Source organism: Halichoerus grypus, chromosome 6 (genome assembly GCF_964656455.1).
Source record: "Halichoerus grypus chromosome 6, mHalGry1.hap1.1, whole genome shotgun sequence".
NCBI classification, from domain to species: Eukaryota; Metazoa; Chordata; class Mammalia; order Carnivora; family Phocidae; genus Halichoerus; species Halichoerus grypus.
In genome coordinates this window covers 132,014,702-132,035,647 of record NC_135717.1, presented here as the reverse complement: position 1 = coordinate 132,035,647, position 20,946 = coordinate 132,014,702, and the positions used below count along the sequence as shown (strand labels likewise).

Genomic DNA, 20,946 nt, shown 5'->3' with positions numbered 1-20,946 from the left:
AGAATCGTTCCTAGAACTGGAAAGACCTCAATTCACTGTGAATTTTTGCCTAAAGAGGCCCTTTATTTTCCTGTTACAGTGACATTTCCATTCCATGAAAAAATGTGTGTGTGTGTGGGGGGGGTGTCTTTGTAATGAATCTAAATTATTTTTATGTAATGCCAAAAATAAGGCACACCTTTATAAAGTTATGAATTGTTCATTTCCTTTTAGACTACCGTAGTACCTGTTGGCTTTAGCCTCTAGTTCTAGGACAAGGTTGGAAGGCAAGACTTTGGAAGCTGAAATGAATGACTAAAATATATACCAACTGGTGCTTATGTAAATGATTTTCCCCCATTATTTTCCTTCTCCATATATAATAAAACTATTTCTCAGGGGCGCCTCGGTGGCTCAGTTGGTTAAGCGTCTGCCTTCAGCTAAGGTCATGATCCCGGGCTCCTGCAATTGAGCCCCCATGTTGGGCTCCCTGATCAATGGAGAGCCTACTTCTCCCTCTCCCTCCGCAACCCCCAACCCCGCGCTGGTGCCACTCACGCTTGCTCGCGCTCTGTCAAATAAATAAAATCTTTTTTTAAAAAAGTATTTCTCAGTGGACATCATCTGTAGTTAGTTTAGCATTTGTCCTATTTTTTCTGATTTCTTCCACCAAAATCAATCAATCAATCAACCAGTCAGTCAGTCAATAAATCTAGCTTAAGATTCAGACTGAGAGAGAAAGCCAGGTAAAATCAAAGCCTTTTGAGGAAGCAGTAAACTTGTACACTTGGATCAGCTGCAAGGAAAATGGAGTAAGTTGAGAACAGAATTCCACTTATAAATACACTTGATACCCAATCAGGATATTAAGTACAGACTTGGAACAAAGGAAAACAGTCAATTCTTTACCTTTGTTCTCCATAAAAATGATGGGGGAGAATCAGTCTATGGCTTCCTTCTCCTAGGATACATCTCCAGATAAGGGACCTGTCTTTATTTCACTTCCTAACTCTGGGCAACAGGCATTGGACAACTCATTCTGTGAGTCGGCCTGAAGCTGTTACTAGCCTGGGAGGCCTGGCAGCTGGTTATGTGTGTTTCATAAAGGCCACATTTTAGTGGTGGATGTCAGTGTTTTTAGTGTTGGCACCACGAAACATCTGAAATCACTCTCAGATGATTGTTTTTTCTTTCCTCTCAGGTTACGGTCCCTGGACACGATCCATACCTCACAAAGGTGGTTATTCCAGAAAAGTCCCAGAACTTCAGTGCTCTTAAAAAGGATATTTTACTTCCCTTCAGAGGACAACTGGATTCTATCCCAGTATCAAATCCTTCATGTCCTAAGATTCCTCTGTATAGTGATCTGCCAAGCCACTCAGCTGCAACAAAGCCTGGTCTGTTCTTATTTTTAGTGACTGTCTTTCACATATTTGTCAAATAAAGCAAAATGTGAAACACAACGCCCATCATCACCTGGAATCAGGGATTACTCACGCCAGGTTACTGCAACTCTTTTAACTCCCTCTGTGGGACCTTGACTCAAGAAACGCCATGGTCCTTTCCTAAGAAGAGAAATGGTTGTTTTCAAACCACAACAAGCAATGTGTGGTGGTAACAAAGGAATGATTTAATCTTGATGAATGGAAGAAACCTACCTTTCAGGTACTGTCCACTTAACCTTGAAGTTGTCTTAGAAATTTAACTTGAGAATCAAGAAAGAAGTTCCTGCAAGAAAAAAACAGAGCAAATTTTGTATACAGAGAGCCAGATGAATATAAGCCATGAAGATGAACATTCACTGATTACCTACTATTTACAAAACCTGGCCATGAGTGCTCTATGTGCAGATATAGTAAGTGCCATATGTAATTACTTCTCAGCACAGGGAGAAAGGATAGGACTAGGAACATTTCATGTCACAGATGTTCTAAGGAAATAGGAGTGGAGAGAGGCAACCGTGTCTCAGTGGCCCAAGAAAAACAATATGGGCCTGATGGGATGACAAGGTTCTAGATACAGAGCCCCAAAACAGGTCAGTTAACCTTTCTGCACTCAGATGCCACAGTTGTTATGCTGAGGACCTCCAAATGTGTAACTCTAGCAGCTTGCCTGAGCCTCAAACTCAAGTCCAACTTCCCACTGTACATATCCACCTGGATGTGACCCACTGGTACCTCAAACTCATCATGTTGAAATGGAACGTATTTTTCTCCCTGGAGCTGCTCTTCCCCTTGTACTGTCTCTGGTACCAGCAAACTAGAAACCCAAGAGCCATCCTTGATGCCTTCTCCTCCTCCCTCAGCCCGTATATTCAGTCAGCCACTAAAGATTGATGTGAATTATAAATGTTGGTCGATTCTCCCTCTCTGTGTGGCTGGTAACATTGTCAGTTTAGGCCATCATGACTCACTGGCCCCACTGCAGCAGTCTTACTGGTCTCTTGCGCCCAGCCTTCTCCTCTTCAAATCCATCTTCACACAGCACTGGGGAGGACAGTCTACTCAACAAGCAACAACAATCAACTTGCTTATGGTTCCTGTACACTTAATGCACGGTTTGTGTCCCGTATCTGAATACCATTCTGACCCACCACTACGTTTTCTTTCCCACTCCTTTAAAACTCAGTTCAGGTGTCAACTCCTCCAGGAAGCCTTTGCTGACCTTCATCCCTCCCATTCCGCTCCCTCCCAGTCAATCTGGGGACCTTTCCTCTTTGGTACTCAAATTAAATGGGTTACCTCTATTACGAATTTACAACTGTATTATAATCTTCTACTTTCATGTGTGATTTTCCCTAATAGAATGTGAGCTTTGAGGCCAGGGTCTATTTAATTAGTTTGAAAAATACAGCTTTTTTATCTTCAGAGCCCAGTACTTAGTAGAAACTGAACAAATGAGTGAACAAAGAGTTCTATGAACCTACTACACCCAATCTCTCCCAGAAACTGTGTTGGGCTTTGAGTCATTTTGTCAAATGAGGTCCTATGCTTTGGCAATCTCTAGCTCAGTAGCAACACTGACAGAAGAGTTTTCAAATACGTATCAACAAGTAAATTCAAATATGGTGTTTTTATTACGCTTTGCATTTATCCTAAGGTTCATAGTAAATGTATTGTTACCTGTTAACAACACAAACTACCTATTAATCAGAAAACAAAATTTTTACCATTAGTACTCAATTGAAACAACTGCTCTCCACTATCATAGTTAAGCTATCTTAAAACATTTTATATAAGAATTAAGGGGGAAACATCAAACCAAAAAAGAGCAACTCCTAAGCAGATTTCTAAGTGCTATGTATTGCTCATGGGATGTGAGTTGCCTTGGTTCTTTAAATTGAAAGTTCTCTAGGATCTGAAAACGAAGCTGTGCGGTGCTCGGTATGTGATGAATGCGTGAGAACCACAAATGAGTGGGAGATACCTGGGCACTTAGGAGCTATTCCTGTGCCAATCATACTTGTTCATCTAAACAGAATTTGTAGTCTTTTTATCTCTTATAAAATCTGGTAATAACTTGAATATCTGGATCATTTTTATTTAAATAAACAGTAATTTATTATGTACTTAAAAGTATGTATCAATATTACAGAAATGATTTCGGTATGCTACAAAGCACATAAACTCGATTTACCATCAAGCCTTCTTTTTCAGTCAGACATTCTGAGTCCTAACTTTTCTAAGATACCAATTTTCAAAGGGACATGAACCAAAATCTGAACTGGTTCAGCCTTAATGTAAACTCCTTAAGGAAATAATGTTTTTAAAATCAGAAATTTTATCAAAATCATTTAGAGACAAGTAAAGCAATCTCCAAACCAAATCTAAACCAAACCTGAATTTAATACAGAGCACGTTCAGGGTACGTATTTTGCAGCAAAGTGCTCAGAAGTAAACTTTATAGTGAGGGTTTAGTATGATTGAATCTCCACTAACCAAGTTAAGTGTCCAAAGGGAGAAACCACCATGTACTTCCAACCATACTCAGACCAGAGCCCCAAATCTCCGCTCATGACATCTTTCCTACTATCCTCTTACCCTCTTAGACTGGTGGTTATGCTCCTCAGGTCCTAAGTTCAGGTATAATTCCTTTTATGGAGGAAACAACATGGTAAAGGTTTACAAGATAGAGAAAAGAAGATAGAATGCAGGAGTCAAATTTTAATTAGAAGGCAAGAACCCTGAGTTCAAACCCACCCCACATTCAGTTTCCTTACCTGTTAAATGAAGGCCCCTGCTTGACTGATTCTGTGACTATCAAAAGCAGTGGTTTAAGATGCCATTATTTTGATGTCCCTTTTGGTACTTGCCCAGGCAGAGAAAGGATAACTAACACTAGGTGACATAAATATTTTGAAAGCAGCATAATATACCTTATTAAAGACCAGGTCTTTTGTCTCAGATACAAACAGAATTGACCTGAAAACTGAAACACTGGCTAGGTGGAATGAGCATTAATAATAGTTAAGGCATCTCCTGAACTAACACAGCTTTTTATGTACCTATCTAAATTATGATAAATGTTAACATGAGTAAATCTAAATGGGAGTATTTTAGAGAAATGTTAAGTCCCCACAAGTTAAGTGTTAGCTTGATTTTGGTACCTAATTATCACGTTCAGAGCAGAAGTATTAAAAGCCTCTTAGCATTTTTTAAAGTCTAAGAAATCAATGTTGTGTTTCGTTCCCGAAGTGAATTTGCATTTGTAATGTTTTTAAAACTGTTATAAGAAGTTACCTCTAGCTTTAGAAAGTAAAAATATCTGATACTGGATTGGAAATACCTTTCCTAGGGAATCCAGAAAAAATGAGCACAGCATATTGTCTCATTGCAACAGGGTAAATTGCTTATTAAGAAGTTTGGTTTTTATTCTACAGTGACAATAGTCTATTTTATGACAGATCCTTATATCTTCCTCATGACTTTAGATGGGGGAAAGGGGGAGAAAATGATTATTGAAGAGACAAAAAAAAACAAAAACAAAAACAAACCACCTCACAATACCTAAAATAGAAGTTTAGGGAAAGAGTTGAACTTCGTTAGAGACTTTACATTCTATCACTAATAAGCAGATACTCTACTGGCCACAAAACATCTTATCCTACTTTAGCATGTGAACTACTCCACAGCCTTTTACAGATGTTTCACAGCTGATTTATAAGTTTTCTCAGTGACTTTCTTCTGTACTATAATTAAGAACTTGCACAAATTGTCTAAGACAAAGTTTACTGGGTAGGGGCCATGACTACCTCTGAATTTAGAATATTCTGGTTTTTTTTTTTTAAAGATTTTATTATTTATTTGAGAGAGTGTACACGAGCGGGGCGTGGGGGGGAAGGGGGGAGGGTAGACAGAGGGAGAGGGAGAAGCAGGCTCCCTGCTCAGCAGGGAGCCTGATGCAGGGCTCAATCCCAGGACCCCCAGATCACAACCTGAGCTAAAGGCAGACACTTAGCCAACTGAGCCACCCAGCGCCCCTCCTGATTCTTAATAAGAATATTCATGTAAGCAATGAATACGGTTTCCTTCCATTACCATTACCTTAAAAACAAATATGCAAATGTAACAAAGTCTACATAACTAGACAGAACTGATTACCACCAAATAAAGCCTGGACAAGACCAAATTTAATTATCATTTTATGAGGCAATAATATTGCAACAACTCTTCAAAACCCAGTCACTCCAGGACAGTTACGATAAATACCCATCCTATTATATATGTTATATTCTAAATCACTTTGTACCATGGGGCAGATGAGGGATGAAAAATGTGCCTTCTGATTAAAAAAAAAAAAAAAAACCTGCAAACTTCAGAATGCACATTAATGTAGTAAAGGCTCTGAGAAATCATGCAGGAAAGGAATGCATTTTCCAAACATAAGCCAGAGAACTATTTCCTTAAATAGTTTAGCCTAGTACCATCCCTCTGAACTTACATTCCTTGATTACCAAATACATTTTGGAAAATGCTGGTACAGGGAGAAGTCTTTTGTCCCCAGTAATAAATTTTGTGGATTTCAAAGTGTTTTGAAACACAGAACGTAGTTATAAACCAAGATTTGCCTTCTGTGAGAACTGGAAAATTAACAGCCCCTAACCCTCATCACTGTAACCCCTGATGTCAAATTTCCAGCAAAGGACAGACTCAAGGTTGCCCTCTGAAACACGTATACAACAGTTTAAATGAGACATGGCTGAGTACAAAATGGCTAATTTAGAGGTACCAATTTCTAAAAAATGATGAATATCTCAACTTAGTAAGTGGGAAAAGGTTTTCTATTTTCAAGAGAACTCATTATATGTAGGAACCCCTTTGGCAGAAGTTCGATGGAACATTTTAGCTAGACTTCAATATTTGCAGTTCTTTAGAGGGTCCATTACTCCCCACTCCCCCAAAAAGGTACAGTTTTAAAATGAACTAAATTTTAAAATATTAGAATAGGGAAAAGAAGTAAAACAAGTAATTAGTCCATTTTTTTGGATGACAGAATTATGTGTTTTTTTTCCGACTTCATTTTTGAAAAGAAGTTTTCTATTTCTATTTTTTATAATGAAAGAAAGCAAATGATTTAAAGACTGGAACCTCAAATTTTAGAGGTACCAGTTTACACAGGTAATTGCTACACCTTAACACATTCATTAAACATTTCCCAGAGTTTAGGCTGAAATAACACTTATTTAACTTAGGTCAAAGTTAATTTAAAAATTGTTTTCCCTTATGGACCACGGACATGAAGTTTTGAAGGATGAATAATGAAGGATTTCGGGACCAAGATGGGAAGTTTGTGTTTAAACAAGCAAGAGCAGAACTCCCATCACGTCTTTGCTCTCTAGCCCAGCAAGCTCTCCCAGGGGGAGTGTTCTGTCCCATTAGAGGTCTACCTACCATTAAAGGATGCCTGCAGAGAACTCCCAGAGTAGCGCTTCCACCTTGTGGTTAGAAAAGTCTTTACCTAAAGAGATTTGGTCTTCTCACTGGCCTCTTAAAAAAGAACAAAATAAATGTGAGAAAAGGTGGAAAAACTTAATACAGAGGGATGTTTTAAGAAAGCTTTACCAATTCTGTTACAATCCTGATAGCATATCAACTTTTGAAAAACCACTGTTTTGTTAGAATGTTTCTCTTTTGCCTTTGAAGTAATTTTTGCAATTATTGCAATATTGCAGACTCTTTTTTCTGGATATTTTTTTAAAACTGTCTTTTCCTCTTATAAATTTGAGAAAACTACATAGCTGTTTTCTTTGACAATCATCCTTTACTGAATGCCTACTGTCCACACAATGCATTCTATTAGGCACCTGGGGGGGGGGGGGGAGGAGATACAAACAGATGTTAGAACCTGCTTTTGGAGAGAAGATACAAAGCAACATATAAATAAATTTAAGTGTGAACAAAGTACCTCAGAATTGAGACAGTGAAAAAGGGAAAAAAGATAGGGTTAATTCAAGGCTAATTCAGCTGCGTTTTGGAGTGGTAAGGTCATAAATGGATACAAGAAAAGTATTAAAAGCTACCACTTATAAGTCTTTACTACCTGCCAGACCCTGTCCTACGTAGGCTCTGTAGATTTGTCTCTAATTCTAAGGTCACAAAGCAAGTGCCAGATCTGCTAATTGAATTTAGCCCTTCCCACTCCATTAGAATAAAAATAACTCACGAGAGAGGATACAAATGAACTTTGTTGCAACCAAAGGGTTTAAGAGTACAATGGTGAAAACAAAGTAGCTGTTTCTAGAGAAGTCTAAACGTCTAAAATGAACACCCAGAACATTTGCAATAATATTCAACAAGAAATAGAATTAGTGAGGGGCGCCTGGGTGGCTCAGTCGTTAAGCGTCTGCCTTCGGCTCAGGTCATGATCCCAGGGTCCTGGGATTGAGCCCCGCATCGGGCTCCCTGCTCAGCGGGAAGCCCGCTTCTCCCTCTTCCACTCCCCCTGCTTGTGTTCCCTCTCTCGCTGTGTCTCTCTCTGTCAAATAAATAAATAAAATCTTTAAAAAAAAAAAAAAAAGAAATAGAATTATTGAAGTTTTTTCTGTATTTAAATTGGGGAACCAACATGAAGCTATCTGTAAATTATCTATAAATGAACCAAAAATGGGAGAGACCAAAGGCAGTGAGGTCAATTTAGGTAGGTTTTACTGTGATCTTGGGAAAAGGCCTAATACAGGGTGTGACCTGGAAAGATGTGAACCAAAATTAACACATAATAGTACTATAATTTAACTGAGAAATGTTTAAATGGAATTCATCTAACATGACAGTAACAAAGATGGGGGAAAAAAGACAAATTTTGCAATTTGGAATGTGAAAGATACTACTGTAATAAGTTGACTTTCTTAGTAGGACATCTAAATATATTTTCAAGCAGATCTGTGGGACTGAAACAGGATGGAAGGAAAATGTCTATCAATTTTTTTTTAAGATTTATTAGAGCACGAGCGAGCAGTGGGGGGAGCAGGGGCAGAAGGAGAAGCAGACTCCCCGCTGAGCAGGGAGCCCCATATATATAGGGCTCAATCCCAGGAGGCCGGGATCATGACCTGAGCCAAAGGCAACCACTTAACCGACTGAGCCACCAGGTGCTCCAATGTCCCTGATTTTTAAAAACATGAATCTTTAAAGAGCTTTAAAAGAGAACAAAAATTTATGTTTTAGGATCATCTCTCTCCTAAAAAAAATCAATTACGGTCTTCTTATCCAAAATATAATTCTAACAATTTTAGTACATCACTTCAAATGTATTACCTATAATAAATTACTGAACATGTGGGGAGTCTCCCATCTGCTTGCACTTGAGACTACTCTTGTTCTATGTTCTGTTGCTTTTTATTAGTTCCTGTTAACAGTCCATTTTATAATTGAACATATTCAACACTTCTGAGCACCTTATGCACTGCTGCTTTAATATATTTATCTTTTTAGGGGCACCTGGGCGGCTCAGTCGTTAAGCGTCTGCCTTCGGCTCAGGTCATGATCCCGGGGTCCTGGGATCGAGCCCCACATCGGGCTCTCTGCTCTGGGGAAACCTGCTTCTCCCTCTCCCACTCTCCCTGCTTGTGTTCCCTCTCTCGCTGTGTCTGTCAAAATAAATAAATAAAATCTTTAAAAAAAAACTTATTTTTAAAGCAGTACTTGTAAATGTCAATAATTCCCTACCATATATAAGGGAAGGCTGGCTCTGTATGATAGACAATATGGCCACAAACTTTTAAACAGTATTTTTTTAAACTGAAGAAACACTTTCTGTAAAGATGAAATCAAACTCCAGTACAAAATCCAAACAGCGAGCAAGTGCAACTACGAACTTTTCACGATGCCATGACAACTTGCAGTTACCACCCTAAACCAACAGAGGTCTACACACTACACGCTAATCAGTACCTTTAAAACCTTCATTAAAAATGAAGGTGAACAAAATGATGCCAACAGCTAACTCTGGTCTGACTTTGGAGCCTACAGACTCCTGCTTTGAAGTCAGCTTCAAGACAGGTCCGAATGCTTTGAGATTCACTCAATAAATTCTTACTGATCACCTATATATCGGTGTCACAATCAATTGGCCTCATGGAATTTAGCTTCAGAGATGATGCAGAGAAATTACAGAAAATTACAACAGGGCTTTTCATGCTGCCAAGTAGCAGGGTGGTTAGTCCTAGCTCCCCTCCCTGCCCCAGCTACATCCCTTCCAGAACATTTACCATCATTTGTTGAGAAACCACTTAAGCCAAGCTGCCATGTGATAACACAAGTGAACAGGAAGGAGAAAACAGCATTTCATGGCCCTACTAAGTGAATTTGTAACATCATTCTCTCAAGTGAGCCTTTTTTTTTTTTTTTTTTAATTTTTTTTTTTTTTTTTTAAAGATTTTATTTATTTATTTGAGACAGAGAGAATGAGAGAGAGAGAGCACATGAGAGGGGGGGAGGGTCAGAGGGAGAAGCAGGCTCCCTGCCGAGCAGGGAGCCCGATGCGGGACTCGATCCAGGGACTCCAGGATCATGACCTGAGCCGAAGGCAGTTGCTTAACCAACTGAGCCACCCAGGCGCCCTCTCTCAAGTGAGTCTTACTCGATGCCTTGCAGGCTCCCTGCTGCATCCAGCTGTCCATTCATAGGTGTACTGTCACAGTGGGCAGCCTTGGCCGTTCCAAAATAGAAGCACATTCACACCTGTACCTTTGATTACCCAAGTAGACGATATTCAAGTATAATTTCTATTTTAACAGAACTCATTATTATAAAAGTTTATAAAATCCAATAATCATTCTAGAAACAATTCTTAATCATTTAATATTTTTATTTGTAAATCAATAAATAAGTATACTAAACCTAAAAATTTAGACAATTTAATGAATAAGCATGGTGAATGAAACTGTCTGCAGATCTGAATGTTTTGTAAGTAGCATAATTACTGCATATCATAACCTGAATGCACATAACTTATATTTAAATGTTATATTTTTTAAAATCAGGTACTTCTCTAAATTTTAAGGAAGTGGAAATCATTTAAAATATGAGGAGTAAGGGGTTAAGATGAGCTATATGTCCAATTTTAATTACATTAAAACCCAAATATAAACAAAAGTGAAATTTTTCTAAAAGAAGTATTTACTATCGCCCCTCCCAGAGTAGGTAAATTACACTACAGAGAAGAAATCTACATGTACAGATAATTTCTTCCTTTGATATGTGTAAAAAAATAATTTTATGTTGTCTAAATTTTTAGGGTTATATAGTTAGAAATATAGAACTCTACTTTTATAAACATGTCCACTAGGGGAAATAAGTTAGCACAATCATTTGAATTGGTTGTCTACATACTGGACAGGGCTTATTCCTTTTCTTTAGCTTCTTTGCACACGTAAAACATGCCATAAGATGTCCCGTTTTGCCATGAACAATGCAACCATTTTTAGGTCGACCTTGGCAAATCACACAAGGTTCAATGGCATTAAGGGGAAAACTAGATTCCACAATTTCTTCTTTGTCTTGTGTTTCTTCCCTCTCGAACTCTTTGACATCTTCTTGGCTGCTATAAATGATGCTGTTAGAAGTTGATGGCTGAGAATAGTCCTCACTTTCTTGGGATTGGGAGGCTTGTGTGATTTTATCATCATTTTCCTCAGCACATGATTCTCTGGAATCATTCACTGCAGTTTTTTTACAATCAGGGACATCAAAGCCCTCTTCTACTTGTGTTGAGTTTTCTAGTTTGGCTCTCTCAGGCATTTTCCCTTTTTCTTCAGGAAGCCAGTTCTCACGAAGGGCCCAACATCTGTTGCAATGAGGTGGAAGAGGAGGATTCATTTCATTGCACGAAGCACACTTCCAATAGTCCTTCAATGAAAAAAGACAGAGTGAGTTTCTGTAACCCTTTAACACAACTAGTCATAGCCAACACTAGCAACTTCAGTATGTCTGAGGTAAACTCTATCACACAGTTCAATTCTCAGCATTTCATGTTTTATATAAAATATCTGACATGTAACAATCTTTCCTCAAGCATGAGATTATAAAGTACATAACTTTTTCAGCCAAACCATGCTAAAGAATTCTAAAACAAAAAATGTATTCACCATAATCTTAACCACATCCCAATAAAGTTATCTGTTTAAGGACAGAGCTGGTTCATTTAGTTGAAGCAAGTGTGATATAGCCTTTTATTCTAAAATGAGGCCTGTACTCACTTCACTCCCTTAAAGGTTCAACCTTGGATGCTGTGCCCAATGTCCACCCAATCAATCTAGATGAAGCTACCGCCCAATGCGCCATTGACTAAGACTGCCTCAGAAGTGCTCTAAAACCTGGGCTCAACTGAGTGTTCCCTAACTTCATACACAAAGGAAACACTAAAACATTCTTCTCAGCAATCACTGCCAGCTAAAATCTGTCATCCTTGTCATTACCCAAAATGTATGCCCCTTACTTACCTCTACTTTCCTGTGTCCTCATCTCTGTTAAGTGCTTATTGCTTCTCCCATACCTCAACTTACTTCCCAAACCTTTCCAATGTGGATAATAAACTCCCTTACCATCCCCAGCCTCTTTAACGAACATATCCCTATCCCCCTATCTTAACTGAAGCATGGTTCTTGCCTGAGGACAATGTCCATATAAAACCTGCCCTGAATAACCATTTTCAATTTGCCTCACAAATGACCTAAGAAATTAGCAGTAAGGATGGAGACGACTTCATTCTCCCACATTAGTTCTTTCAAGTTCTCAACTACCCAACTGATAAAACCAAAGACAAGTTTTACAATATGGGAAAGAAAGTGCTTCAAAGAGCCCAATAAATTGCAGGATCTCTGGCATCAAATGAGTCAACTAGTTACTTGAATTATTTTCTAATACAGCAAAAGTTTTTTTTTGAAAATCTTACAATTTCATCTTTTTTGCATTTGGATAACTTTTAAACTAGCAAAGAAAAATGAGATTTCCCAAATTAAAAGCAATATTAAGAACAAAAATTAAAGCATTAATATTCAGTAAAAAAACACAACTTCCAATACCTCAGGAACCCCATGAAGCATGAAATGTAAATGTTTTTAAGTCCTGAATTCTTTATTATTTTTTAGAGAGGGGGAGAGAGAATTTTAAGCAGGCTCCACGGTGGGCGTAGGGTCGATGCAGGGATCCACCTCAACAACACTGAGATCACAACCTGAGCCGAAATCAAGAGTTGGACTGACTGAGCCACCCAGGCAACCCTTAGTCCTGTATTCTTTTTTTTAAGATTTTGTTTTATTTGAGAGAGAGAGAGCAAGCATGCATGTGACCAGGGGTCGGGGGGAAGAGCAGAGGGAGAGGGACAAGCAGATTCCCCCCCTGAGCACTGAGCCTGATGTGGGGCTCAACCTCAAAACCCTAGAGATCATGACCTGAGCCGAAATCAAGAGTTGGGACACTCAACTGACTGAGTCCCCCAGGCACCCCAGTCCTGAATTCTTAAATGGCAAATACTACCTACCACATTCTCTAGTAATAAACAAGATTGGCAAAATGTTGATAACTGTTAAAGCTGGGTGATAAATACACTAGAAACACATACTACTACTCTCTATGCTGTACATACTTGAAATTTTCGGTAAAAAAATTTTCAAAGTTCAAATCCCAACACACACACACAAAAAAAACCCTAAAAAATTCAGTAACAGGGGTGCCTGGGTGGCTCAGTCGGTTAAGCATTTGCCTTCGGCGCAGGTCATGATCCCAGGGTCCTGGGATCGAGCCCCGCATCGGGCTCCCTGCTCAGTGGGGAGCGTGCGTGTCCCTCTCCCTCTGCCGTTCCCCCTGCTTGTACTCGCTCTCTGTCAAATAAATAAATAAAATCTTAAAAAAAGAAAAACTCAGTAACAGATTCCGACACAACAAATAAAAGAAAATGCTTTAAAACTTTTCTAAACAGATTTTAATTTTATAGAAAGTACTTCATTTTGGGAAGCAGACTAGCTGTATTTTTCTAACCTTAACCTCTATGTTTTCTTAATTCCTTAAAAAAGCAGATGTATACTTACAGCTAAGGAAATTTCAGGATCTTCTTCAAATGAATCTGTATCACTCTCCCCTGCCTGATACACAGTTACTCGATATACCTAATAAAATAAATTCATTAGCATCAATTCATCACCTTTTTTCCTTAACCAGGAAGGCTTCTTCGTGATAAGTCCTAAACGAAAAGCATGTACTACTATATATGAGAAATTCTGAGACAAAGGTCAAATGGAATAAGTGAGTATAAAGGGGGGAAAGTGGAGGACCATGAAATCCTGACCCACTATGGTTAAAAGGCAATAGACAGGATGTTTAAAATGAGTAAGGCAAAAAATTCAGTATAAGCATTTTTATTTTATAAATATGGAGATATTAAGTAACTGTGAAATAGCAATGTTGAAGGTAGTCACCTCCAGTGACTAACTGTGTGCATACTTTACTTTTGTAAAAAGTAAATTAATAATAAAAGAGGGGAATTTTTTTAAATTTATTTTTTAAAGTAAACTCTACCCCCCAATGTGGGGCTCGAACGCATGACCCCAGGATCAAGAGTGGCATGCTCCACCTACCGAGCCAGCCAGGCTCCCCAAAGGGGAATTTTTTAAAAAAATAAGACTATTATAAGAATGTTCATTAAGGAGTATTGACTTTTTGACATTTACAGTTACAGGAATATAAATCAGACAAGGAACTACAAAAGCCTCAAGTCCACATAACAATATTCTAGTTCAAACAAATCAAAAGTCAAAAAATGAAATCAGAATACATTATTTCAATTGTCATCAATGAATACAGAAAATATTAAAGATCTTTAGACTTTAGTTAGAGAAATAAAACTACCTCATCATCTTCATCTGAGAGTTCTTGTCCTTCTTCACTAAGACTATAATCTTCTGAATCGAGAGACTCAACTTCAAATTCCACACTGAATTGATCTGAACCTGAATCCTGATCCAACCAATCACCTGAATGTTCACTTACACCAGCATCAAGATCCTAAAATCAGGGGAGAAAACACAAGTTAAAGTACGTTACCTGTTGCCTCTGTAACAGCTTCCTAGCTCATCCCTGCAGTCATATTTACTCCTGAGATCCCCCTGCACAATGACACTAGATTAAGATTCTGGGTTATTACTACATTAATATTATTTACCCTGTTCAAAATCCCATTAAAGGAAAAAGGCGAAATCCCCTTGACATTCAAGGTTCACATAGGACTGTATTAACATTTTCGTCTTCTCTCCAACTAGACACCCCGCCCGACCCCCCAAATATGAACAATCAGCCAGATCTACATTTTTTTTCCTCAACCAAACTTGGCACTTCAACTTCCACATTCTACCTCTCTCGCTGGAATAACTTCAGTTTTTAAGTCCCACTCATCCTTTTTTGCTAATAAAGCTTCTGTCAATACCAAAACCAAGAGAGCACTTCCACTTTTAATTATCTTTACTACTTATATATTAAATATATTTTATATATAAGTACATATCAATTGTATATTTTTACACATACATTATACACAATTTTGCACACATGAGTCTCAGATATCTGAGTTATACACACTTTAAGAGTTAAAAAGAGTTAAAAACATGTTTTAATCTCTTCAGACTGGTAGAATGCTAGTAGCTACAACCCACAAATTATGAGATTTATTTTTTTTAAAAGATTTTGAGAGAGTGAGAGAAAGAGAGAGCGAAGGAGCAGGGGGGAGGGGCAGAGGGAGAGGGAGAAGCAGACTCCCCGCTGAGCAGGAAGCCTGAGCCAAAGGCAGACGCTTAACCCACTGAGCCACCCAGGTGCCCCATGAGATCTATTTTTTAGTGAACTTTGAGAATAATTTCTTTGGAAGAGCTTTCAGACATAATTTTTTTACATTTATTTTTAAAATTCTGTATCAGCTCATGTGGTTCTTCATTTTATAGTGTAAGAACCCTAATAAGACCATTAATCCCATAATTATTTGCTGTCAGTGGCTAAGAAGAACATATCCAAAGTCGAAAGCTAGAACTAGAAAAAGTACATTGGTCTAAGAATCAGGATACAAACGTTCTACTTCTAGATTTGCCATTAAGGAGCTATTTAACCTTGGACATATTTAACCTGTAAAGACCACAGCTACTTCATCTATAAGAGAAGTTTGGATTAAATGATTTTTATTATTTCTATTATCTATAAAAACAAAGTACTTTATAAATACTGAGGTCAAACGACTGTTCTTTTAGTGATGTCAGGAAAGCAGTAGTAAAAGCAAAATTGACAAGCTGCAGTTCTAATTCTTAACAAGGACTCTATTAACAGGTTAATATTACACATCAAGCTAGAATACAATCTCTAATAAAGTAACCTAATAAACTGGATACTTCAATTAACTAGCATTTAATGCACTAAGTTTAGAATATGGGGATAAATCACAAGACAGACTGAAGTCTCAGCAAGTATCTTCGATGGTACGGGTTGGCAAAGTACGGCCTGCTGCCATCGACTTTTATAAATCCAGTCTTACTGAGCACAGCCATTTCCTGTTGTCTACAGCTGCTTTAAGCCCGACAGCAGATTGAGTAGCTGCAACAAAGACCACACGGCCCACAAAGCCCAAAATAAGTTACTAACTGGCCCTTTACAGGAAAAGTTTGCTGACCCCTGTATTCTAGGGTGCTATGTAGAAAGCAAATTAAAAGCTGTTTTTTAAAGTTTTGGCTAATGTTCAAAAAAGAATGACCCAGAAACTTTTACAATATTGTACATGTAAAAAGCATCAGAAAGATCTTAAATTTTGAAGTCAGAAGTCCCTGGTTTTGCCTGAATTCCAACTGTGGCAATTATTATGAGATCTTAAACAAGTTATTTAAAACCCTCAAGCTTATGTTTCCCATCTGTAAATGGAATTTGAGGCTCCTGAGATATCATATAAACTGCCTAGTATAGAGCCTAGAATATAGCCTTTAGTTCCTCAATTTATTAAACCCATAAGAAAGATGGAAGGTAAATGCACTTTTCTTTTTCTCAAGAACCCATATTTTTTTCCATAGCATTTATTAAATGTATTAATTACCTGTTTCATTGTTGATGATGTGTCTCCCCCTGACGGCAGGGACCATATCTACCTTAACTACCACTCCACCCCAGTGCCAGACAGAACCTGGCACAGAAAACACCAACAGACCGACTGACTGAAGAACTTGCTCTCCGTGCCATCTAGTGGCGTACAGAAGTAACAGCTCTAGTAAATCCTGTATCCACTAAAAGCACTGCTTTGGAAGAGAAAAATGTAAACATAATATGTGTAAGAAGTAACAATACAGAAAAAGTAAGAATAAGTTTACTATCACAACTGATTCAGTCCCTTACACCTTCTAGGAACTATAAAATGATCACTAATATCCAGAATAATGACCATGAGATACTGCCATATCACAAATAAAAGTTCTATTTTTAATAATATTTTAAAGATAAATGTTTAATGACAAGAAAGATAATATTCCATTTGTCAGGCATTCTTGTTAGCAAAAACCTTTTTTTTTTTTTAACCAAACTTCTTTCAATGACATCTCTTAAGAGTTTTACTCCTAATGCTTTGGGATTTTGTATCAATAATCAAAAAGTACTAAAACTCTCCCACCATCCATGCAGTAACATACCTATATTCCACAGCCTTAGTAAAGAGACCTTTCCTGATATCTAGGCCTACGTATGGCAAATGTGTAGCTTAGACTATGCTGACTTACTTAGCTACAATAATAAAGATACTGTTACTCTAAATATTCAAAACAAAGCAGCCTTAGAATTCTAAGATATCTAACTGAACCAAATTTGCTTTTCTGTTCCCTTATTTTTTAAAAAGTAAAACAAAAATCCGCAGACCATCCTATACTCCAATTTATTTGAATTTACTATTGGTGCAGTGGCCCACAAAGATTCTCCAATATGTAGGATGACATTGACAACTATTAATATTGGTACTAATTTTACCAACACACCCCACAACTATCTCCCACCCTTCTCTCAAACCTGGGGTTGGGAGTAGAAAAGATTTATATAGTAGTTTTATTTTTATTTCTTTTTAATATTTATTTATTTGACAGAGAAAGAGAGAGCACAGGCGGGGTGAGGGGCAGAGGTTGAGAAGCAGGCTCCCCACTGAAGGGGATCCCAGGACCCTGGGATATTGACCTGAGCTGAAGGCAGCCACTTAACCAACTGAGCCACTCAGGCGCCCCTAGTAGTTTTATTTGACAGAAAAATTTAGCACTGTGTGTAACAGCAATAGCACAGCATATACGTGCATTCTACCCAAATGCTTATTAGGACTTCTAGAACTAGATTTTAAAAACAAGAGTCTTGGGTTTCTTTTTCTTTAAAGATTTTTATTCATTTGACAGAGAGAGAGCATAGACAGGGGGAGCAGCAAGCAGAGGAAGGGAGAAGCAGGCTTCCTGCAGAGCAGGGAGCCCCATGTGGGCCTCGATCCCAGGACCCTGGGATCACAACCCGAGCCGAAAGCAGACGCTTAACCGACTGAGCCACCCAGGCGCCTCAAGAATCTTGTTTTATTTAAAATGAAAAGATTACCGGATTTGATGGCGTCCCTGTTGATTCACTGCTACTGCTTCTTTCACAACATATCTCCCTTATTACACACAGAGCAAGGCTTTCATCAAAGGAAAGGGAAATACTATCAGATTTGTGGCGCTTTCTCTGCCGTTCACCAGGTAATTCATCTGAATGTTCTTCTGGATACATAAAGAAAGACAAGTCAATTAAAACCCTATACTGTGATTCATGTAGCAAATGAGCTGCCTTGAGTACCTACTTGTACCAAAATTTAATTTCAATGATATTAAACAGAGAAAATAGTCAATTACTACTGTTTCAAAAGTCAACACTTCTATTGGATCAATCCAACTGAGAGCTATGACAGAACACTGTATTTTTTTTAAGTAAGCATTATACCAAATGTGGGGCTTGAACTCATGAACCCAAGATCAAGAGTCACATGCTCTACTGACTGAGCCAGCCAGGGGCCCCCAGAACACTGCATTTTAAAAAAGCTTTTCAAGCTTCTGGGGTGTGTGGTGGGCTCAGTAGGAGAAGCGTGCAACTTCTGATCTCGGGGTCATGAGTATGAGCCCCACACTGGGTGTAGAGATAACTGATATACATATGTAAATAAACTTTTAAAAAAAAAAAGGCGTTTTAAGCTTCTTTCAGAACGTCATCTACATTAACTCACAATTTAATCCAGCTAGAGTTTTCATTGACCAATCAAAATTTGTCAAAAATCATACTTTAGGATATAAGATTTGTTTCTGAAAAGAACCAAAAATGTTTAATTTACTTAGAAGGCTTTTTTTTTTTTAAAGATCCATCTATTTTAGAGAGTGAGCGAGCATGAACGGGAGGGGCAGAGGGAGAGAGAATCTCAAGCGGATTCCATGCTCAGCACGGAGCCCAAAGCAGGGCTCAATCCCACGACCCCGAGACCACAACCTGAGCTGAAACCACAAGTTGGATGCCCAACTGACTGAACCACTTAGAAGGTTTTTTGTTTTTTTTTTACATTCCAATTTCCTCAGTACCCTGTATTTTCAATAGGGATCAAAAGCAGTGAAAATGGTTTTATTTTATTTTAAATAATGAATTATCTCTGACTTAGAATGTTACCAAATCTGTCAGGAACATAAATGAGAGTCCTACCATGTAGCGTACCAAATATAAAAATAAATTCCAAGTGAATTAAAGAGCCAAACACAAAGAATAAAACCATCCAAATACTTGTAAGAGAATATTCTTATAATACTGGGGTAGGGAAGTATGATGTAACACTGCAAAGCCCTCAAGTTTATCAACATTAGACTATGTTAATTAAGGCTTACATGGCAAAATAAAAGTTAAAAAGCAAATGTCAAACTGGAAGAAAATATCTGCAACATACATAAAACAGTTACTATCCATTATATACAAGTCCTCACCAATCAAGTAAAACAAAACTTGATTTAAAATAAAAAAGTCAAGGGACCCTGGGTGGCTCAGTTGGGTAAGCATCTGCCTTCAGCTCAGGTCATGATCCCGGGCACCTGGGATCGAGTCCCACATCAGGCTCTCTGCTCAGCAGGAGCCTGCCTTTCCCTCTTCCTCTGCCCCCGCTACTCATTCGTGCTCTGTCTCAAATAAATCTTAAAAAAAAAAAAGTCAAAGCTATGAAAAGGCAATTCACAGAATACAAAGAACTAATAAACATATGAAAAAATCTCCTACCTCTTACTGACCAGGGACACGCAACAAGATTAAAATGAGATACCATTTTTCACCCACAAGAATTACAAAATTTAAAATGAGAGTTTCAAGAGATTTGAGAGAAAGGACATTTTTATACACTGTTGGTAGAAATCTAAAATAATACATTTTGTGGGCAATGTCTATCCTAGAGATTGATCGAGAAATACCTGCATAATTACTTAAGGATGTATGTGGCAAGGTGCTCATTGCAGCCTTTTATCTAAGTACCAAATAGAGTTATGGGATTAAATAAACTATAATCCACATGCCTGAAACAGGTACAATTCGCACACCTCTGCTCACTCCATTTCCTTCTCTTGACCTTACTTGTCAGAAGACATCTTTTTCCTCTGAATTGCCCAAACACTCTTATAAGTAATTCTGTGTTGATCTCCACAACTAGATCACAAGTTCTTGATAGAAATTCTTAATCATGTTTATATTCCCTATAAAAGGTGATCTTAGAGCCTAAACTATGCTGATTCATAATTTTTACCTCCATTAAAAATAATATTTGGTGCTTTTTTTGTGACTATTAAAGTATTATATTACTCATTATAGAAATCTTAAAAAAACAAAATTTTTAAAAATGTAATCATTTGTAGTGCTACCATTGAAATCAGTATTAGAAGTTTACTGTAGGGGCACCTGGGTGGCTCAGTCATTAAGCGTCTGCCTTCAGCTCAGGTCATGATCCCAGGGTCCTGGGATCAAGCCCCGCATCAGGCTCCTTGCTCAGCGGGGAGCCTGCTTCTCCCTCCCCCTCTGCCTGCCGCTCCCCCTGCTTGTGCTGTCAAATAAATAAATAAAATCTTAAAAAAAAAAGTTTACTGTAATAATTTTCCAGTTTTCATTTTTTATTTCCTTTTAAAAAACATATCTGAATCATACTAAATGTACAATTTGGGATGGTTTTCTCTTAAATCTTCTTTTACATTATTTTTAATGGCTGCAGAATATGGTGTCCGTGACATAGGTTCATATACTGTTCATCATTTTTAAAGATTTTATTTATTCATTTGAGAGAGAGAGAGAGAGCATGAGCAAGGGGGAGAGGCAGAGGGAGAGAGAGAGAAGCAGACCCCCACTGAGCAGGCAGCCTGACACAGGGACTGGATCCCAGGAACCAGAGATCATGACCTGAGCCAAAGGCAGATGCTTAACCATCTGAGCCACACAGGCGCCC

General features: G+C 38.1%; 2 protein-coding genes across 10 annotated transcripts in view; one reads left to right on the top strand and one right to left on the bottom strand.

Moving 5' to 3' along the window:
- CPM (carboxypeptidase M) overlaps positions 1-5,834 on the top strand; it is a 71,498-nt gene extending 65,664 nt beyond the window's left edge. For all 4 annotated transcript variants that reach the window (XM_036110416.2, XM_036110414.2, XM_036110413.2 and 1 more), the window contains exon 9: positions 1,181-5,834. In XM_036110416.2, coding sequence (XP_035966309.1) covers positions 1,181-1,423 — 243 coding nt within the window. In that variant the 3' untranslated portion in view covers positions 1,424-5,834. The remainder of the gene's footprint in view (positions 1-1,180) is intronic.
- The window catches only part of MDM2 (MDM2 proto-oncogene), a 47,535-nt gene that overhangs the window by 11,304 nt on the left and 15,285 nt on the right, over positions 1-20,946 (bottom strand). For 4 of the 6 annotated variants that reach the window (XM_036110409.2, XM_036110408.2, XM_078076260.1 and 1 more), the window contains 4 exons: positions 18,054-18,214; positions 14,322-14,477; positions 13,505-13,582; positions 10,264-11,324 (listed from right to left, as the gene is read on the bottom strand). In XM_036110409.2, the coding sequence (XP_035966302.1) occupies positions 10,761-11,324; positions 13,505-13,582; positions 14,322-14,477; positions 18,054-18,214 (959 nt within the window). In that variant the 3' untranslated portion in view covers positions 10,264-10,760. Of the gene's footprint in view, positions 1-1,476; positions 1,545-1,637; positions 1,708-6,869; positions 11,325-13,504; positions 13,583-14,321; positions 14,478-18,053; positions 18,215-20,946 lie in introns of those variants that run through there. The other 2 variants (XM_078076259.1, XM_036110406.2) reach the window with 1 other exon arrangement.